The 5,586-nt window shown below is 38.3% G+C and overlaps 2 protein-coding genes across 2 annotated transcripts; both read left to right on the top strand.

Annotated features, from left to right (window-relative positions):
- Nucleotides 1-612: 612 nt before the first annotated feature.
- Nucleotides 613-1,677, top strand: LOC145665974 (zinc finger MYM-type protein 1-like). The gene has a single exon (XM_081733080.1). It carries the CDS (start codon nt 613-615, stop codon nt 1,675-1,677), a length of 1,065 nt encoding a protein of 354 aa, XP_081589206.1.
- A 66-nt stretch (nt 1,678-1,743) lies between these two features.
- On the top strand, nt 1,744-2,667 carry LOC145665972 (uncharacterized). The gene has a single exon (XM_081733079.1). It carries the CDS (start codon nt 1,744-1,746, stop codon nt 2,665-2,667), a length of 924 nt encoding a protein of 307 aa, XP_081589205.1.
- Nucleotides 2,668-5,586: the final 2,919 nt, after the last annotated feature.

The following is a 5,586-nucleotide window of genomic DNA, read 5'->3' as shown; positions in this document are numbered from 1 at the left end:
GGGTCTACGCACAAACCTCCAAAAATTTGGAAAAATACTACGTAGTGTACTAATTACTTGTGACAAATTCGAATTTCCTGTCTTGAATAGTAAGTGCGGGAAATTTTTTTACCCATGTTGAGAGAGCATCAAAAAACGCCCAAAATTTACCTAACATGCACCCTACAAATTTTAAAAAATTCTGACCCGCCCCTAATGATCGTAAAATTATGGTTCATACGTCGTTTTGTCCAGAATGGAGTACCCTTTCAGATGGTATCACCCGCATGTCCCTCAGACATTCCTAAGGAGGGGAAAATTGAGGAAAATAGGGATTTTTGCTGAAAAAATCCCTTTTTTCCCGGTTTGGAGCCCTCTGGCGCGTCCGACGAAGAAAACAAACTAGCCCGCAACAAAACTGTTTCTACGCCCTGTTGTCCCACAAGCAGCAATGAAAACTTGGTGCAATTCTCTGGGGACAACGTTGTTGCAACAGACCCAGAAAGTGACCTCTCCTGTGAAAGCGCGACCATTCCTCTGCAAAATTCTGACACTCTTCAAACGACGACCACACTGTTCGAGGACATATACGATCCAGGTAATTGGAAACATATTAACAGTGAAGTGCGTGACATGTTAGCGGAGAAGGGTCCAATCAGGCTAAGTGACTGTGAATATCCAAAGGACGAAGGTAACAGACATTTTTCGAACAATTTCTTTACACGGAGGATGCCGAACGGAGAAACAGTGGATAGGCGATGGCTAAGTTATTCGAAGATCAGAGACAGAGTAACTTGCTTTCCTTGTAAGTTGTTTGGCACGACAGCTACTAGAGGCCAGTTAGCAAACGAAGGCTGCTGCGACTGGAATCATCTTGGCGATAAACTTCAGCACCACGAAGTTTCTGTAAATCACGTTAAGTGCATGACAGCGTGGTTGGAATCAGCTCGGAGAATGTCCAATGGTAGCGCAATAGATAACATGATGCTAGAACGAATTAGAGAAGAAAAGCTGCATTGGCGCGCAGTGTTAACAAGAATTCTAGCGATTGTACAGTACCTTGCCGAAAACAACAGCCCACTTCGTGGGAGAACGGAGAAACTTTCTGCGCTGAACAATGGTCAGTTTTTAGACTTAGTTGAGATGCTGGCCAAATTCGATCCAACCATGCAAGAACATCTCTGCCGAATTAAGAACGACGAGGCTCACGACCATTACCTCGGGCATAGGATCCAAAACGAGCTTATCGACCTGATGGCGTCAGAAGTAAAGGGGAAAATTATTGATAAAGTGAAACTTGCTAAATATTTTGCCGTCATCCTTGACTGCATGCCTGATGTTGGCCACAAAGAGCAGATGTTCCTAATATTGCGTTTTGTGGACGTATCAGATCCGGAAGTGAAGGTGGTGGAGCACTTCATCGAATTTCTGGATGTGGACAATGCAACAGGAAAGGGGTTGTCTGAAGCTCTTCTTGCCGCACTGGCGAACCTCGGTCTGGACATCGCCGATTGTCGTGGCCAGGGGTACGACAATGGTGCGAACATGAAGGGAAAACACCAAGGAGTTCAAGCGCACATTCTTCGCATGAACAATCGAGCATTTTACACTCCGTGTGGCTGCCATAATTTGAACCTTGTTTTAGGAGACATGGCTAAATGCAACTCCCAAGCAGTGACGTTTTTTGGTGTCATATAGAGAATATATAAATGCGTTGCTGCCTCGGCTGAAAGGTGGAAAATTTTGGAAGAAATCGTGCCTTTCATGACTACAAAATCGCTTTCAGAAGCGCGGTGGGAGTGCCGCCTGGAAAGTGTGAAAGCGCTGCGTTATCAGACGAAAGAAGTCAGGGAGGCACTGTTGACTGTCGCAGATACCGCCAATGATCCGCTAGTAAAAAGTGAAGCCGAATGTCTTGCAAATTATGAGCTCGAAAGCTTCGAGTTTATTCTGAGCTTAATCATATGGTATGACATTTTATTTGCTGTGAATGCTGTCAGCAAAACTTTGCAATCAGCTGACATGCAGCTCGATGTGGCAATACATCAAATCGAAGGCCTTGTTACTTTCTTGAGAAAGTACCGGGAAACCGAATTCTCCGATGCTATGATAGCAGCAAAGGAAATTGCGTCCGAAATGAACGTACCTCAGAAATTCAAGGAACGAAGAGTCAGATGCAAGAAAAAACAATTCGATTATGAGGGTAACGACGAAGAAACATCTTCGCCGGAGGAGTCCTTCAGAACAGGATATTTCTTATGGATAGTGGATCAAGCACTTACCTCAATGGAAAAAAGATTCGAACAACTGGAAGAGTATGCTTCAATCTTTGGATTTCTATACAACTTGAATGGTTTGCGGTCATTGAACGACGATTATTTGTTAAAGTGCTGCATGGATTTGGACAACATGTTACGCGCAGAAGATTCACGCGATTTGGACGGAATTGACTTGTGCGCAGAATTGAAGATTTTTCGAGAAATGCTTCCTGATAACATCAATGCCGCCCAAGAGTGTCTTCAGTACGTTTGGCCCATTCGAGATTCATTTCCCAACATCGTTATTGCATACAAAATTATGTTGACAATTCCTGTGACAGTTTCCAGCGCGGAAAGAAGCTTTTCGAAGTTGAAACTTATCAAAAACTTCTACGATCAACAATGTCGCAAAGCAGATTGTGCGGTTTAGCTATTTTGTCCATCGAAAAGGAAGTTGCCTCAACAATGGACTACGAGGACCTTATCAACGATTTTGCACAGCGAAAAGCCAGAAAAGTGGACTTCCGTCTGTGACCGTCAAAGCAGCTGCTTCGTAAGTCAGTGATAGTTTTATGTGTTCCAGTTTGTTGATCTTGCATGCATGTAAAATGTTTCCGAATCATTAATGTCGTAAGTTATATCGACCACCATGCCATAAGAACCCCTTACCCCCTCAAAAATTTCACCTATGTTTCCTGGCTTCGGGGGGGGAGCTTCGCCTACCGACCCCCCCCCCCGCCCGGGGCCCCGCATACTAGTAAGGCCGCCTCTGTTTCTAACAACAGTGATACAGCTCAAATTTGAAGTTCTATAGTGCATATAAATGCATATTTCAAAGGTTAGAGCATATATTAGTGCTTAAGAGCATATTCACCATATTTTGTAAGTTTTTATTTCAGATGTATACTTATAGCATGGAATAAATCCAGTTTTAGTTTCTGTTTGCAAAGCATTTACATGTCTATGCAATATATGGAAAAATGGATTTTTTGCATGGGAGCATGGAAAAATGCCTAGTTTATGGAATACCTTCAATCTATCAGCAGTGTAAAGACGCTTACAATTGCTAGGACGTTAAGAGAAATCTGATAATGATAAAGACATTGTAACATCTTGTCGACATCAATTGAGAAACAACAGACGCTAGGAATGCTGCACAGTGAATGCTTGGCTCTGTTCATGAAGTTCGGCACGAACTCCAGTCAATTTCTGATAAATTCGAATGCTATGTGGAAAAGAAATTGGTAGATATTATTGCAAAAAACTCAAACTACAAAAGAATTGAAGGCATGGGAAAATATCTTCAAGGGTTAAATTTCAATTTGTCAGAAAATATAGACACTAAACTTATTCCTCTCTATAAATACTGTTCAGTAACATGTATTGATGCTAACAGGTCATTTTCTGGCGACACATATCACAAACTGACAGCAAAAGAATGAATAGAAGCATCTTATAATATACTTCTAACACTAATTAAAAAAATAATTAATCCTTAATAACGAAAACTTTTTTCATGTATAGTGGAAGATGTAGAAAAGTGAGACTCGTATAATTTTGTGTAAAGTAAATGCACTCTAAAATATAAATCTGAAGAAAAACTAGAGATCGTGTTCTCATATCATTGTGTTTATTTTAATTTCATAATTTCTGTGTATTTTAAAAAGTTAGGACTGTTATAAAAATAAATTCTGAAGAGAAGTTCCTGAAAGGTAAAGTACACTTTCGATATTATATTTCACCTACAAAACTCTGTCTGCATGTTTGAAAAGGCTCCTTTATTGCATTGTTAGTGCATATTAAGTGCATCTTTTAACACATTTAACAGCATAGTTACATGCATATTTCATGAATTTTAAGGGCTTAAAAATCCAATGTCTACTTAAATATTCTTATATCATGCAAGAATTAAATACAAAGATATCATTAGTTCAACATCCCATGATTACGTTTAGCATCTAAATATGAAGCATTATGAATATACAGTAAGCGAATGGAAATGGAAAAATTTATCGAATAAAGCTGGGCGTCCAATAGAACCCCATACGAATGCGAATGCGACCTGCAAACTCAATTGCCTTCACTGGACTGGAAGATTTGCGAATGTGAATTACATCAACGTATCTATTTTAAAGGTTCAATGTAAAATGTTATTCTAGGACATTCTGTCTTAAGCTTTTCAGAGAGTGATAACCACATATCAACATTTCCTTTTTCTGTCATACTATCTGTCTGTATCTGAATAAATATAATGTTGCCAATTACGGAACTTACATTTCATTTGGAGAAACTAAATGCTACATTTCATTTTGAGGAGAATAAATTTCCTCTAGAGAGTCATGAAGACGCCACTACCCAATTCATTTACATTATCTTACATTATGATATATATGGATAATTATGATAATATAATGTAACAATATCAATAGAATCTGAGACTTTTAGCGAGAAAAATGGTATAGCAGAGTAGGTAGGTTTCCAAATCTGACCTCCCTGAGGCGATATTATATTAATCGAGGCCTTTTACGCTGTATTACGGGCTTTCTAGCGCCGCGGTGTTGCCAAATTATGCCCTAAAGGGTTGAAATTCCCTATATTTTGTATATTTATAGTGTAAATTATGCAACATTGTAAGATATAATTTAATTAAATTTTGATATCAATTTAATTAACCCTTTAATTAAACTCTTATCAAATTGATTACCCCTTTAATCAAACAGCTATTAATTTATTCAATTAAAGATGATTGCGTAGAATTAATGTAATCGCGTATGATACACGTGACGTCATTACCTTACAGTATTGTTTAATTACGAACGGGTTTAACGTATTTGAATTAATGAATTTTAAAGCTAATTAACCTATTGAATTAATTAACTTATAATATTTACCATATGTATATACTTACGTATGAAGAATTGGGCTTTACCATTTGTGGTCTTTGATTGGCGGATTTGTTTTCCAATATGGCGGCATTGCGTGATTGTTGAACAGAGGTTCCTCCATAGTAGGAGTTTGAAATGTGAATACGCGCATTTTGCTTGCGTTTCCGTATAGATTGATGCTAATTAAACTTGTGAAAAATTTGGCTGCGCGAAGTTGTATAATTTAATATATTATTGCATTATGTGTTTAATTTATATTAATTTTTTGTTTTACATATGCTTAATTATTATAAAATTGAAATAATGATAATAGATAACGATACATTTTGATAAAGAAAGTAGAACCCCACAGTACTACGATATGTACAACTGTGCTGCCATCTATTGGCAATAACCGCAACTCCATTTAACAGGCATGTTATATGGGAGACTGATATAGCCGAAAGCAAACAAATATTTCGATA

Source organism: Thermobia domestica, chromosome 12 (assembly GCF_964235325.1).
Source record: "Thermobia domestica chromosome 12, izTheDome1.hap1.1, whole genome shotgun sequence".
Classification (NCBI taxonomy): domain Eukaryota; kingdom Metazoa; phylum Arthropoda; class Insecta; order Zygentoma; family Lepismatidae; genus Thermobia; species Thermobia domestica.
The sequence above is the reverse complement of the archived record's forward strand: the minus strand, read 5'-3'. Positions and strand labels throughout refer to the sequence as shown.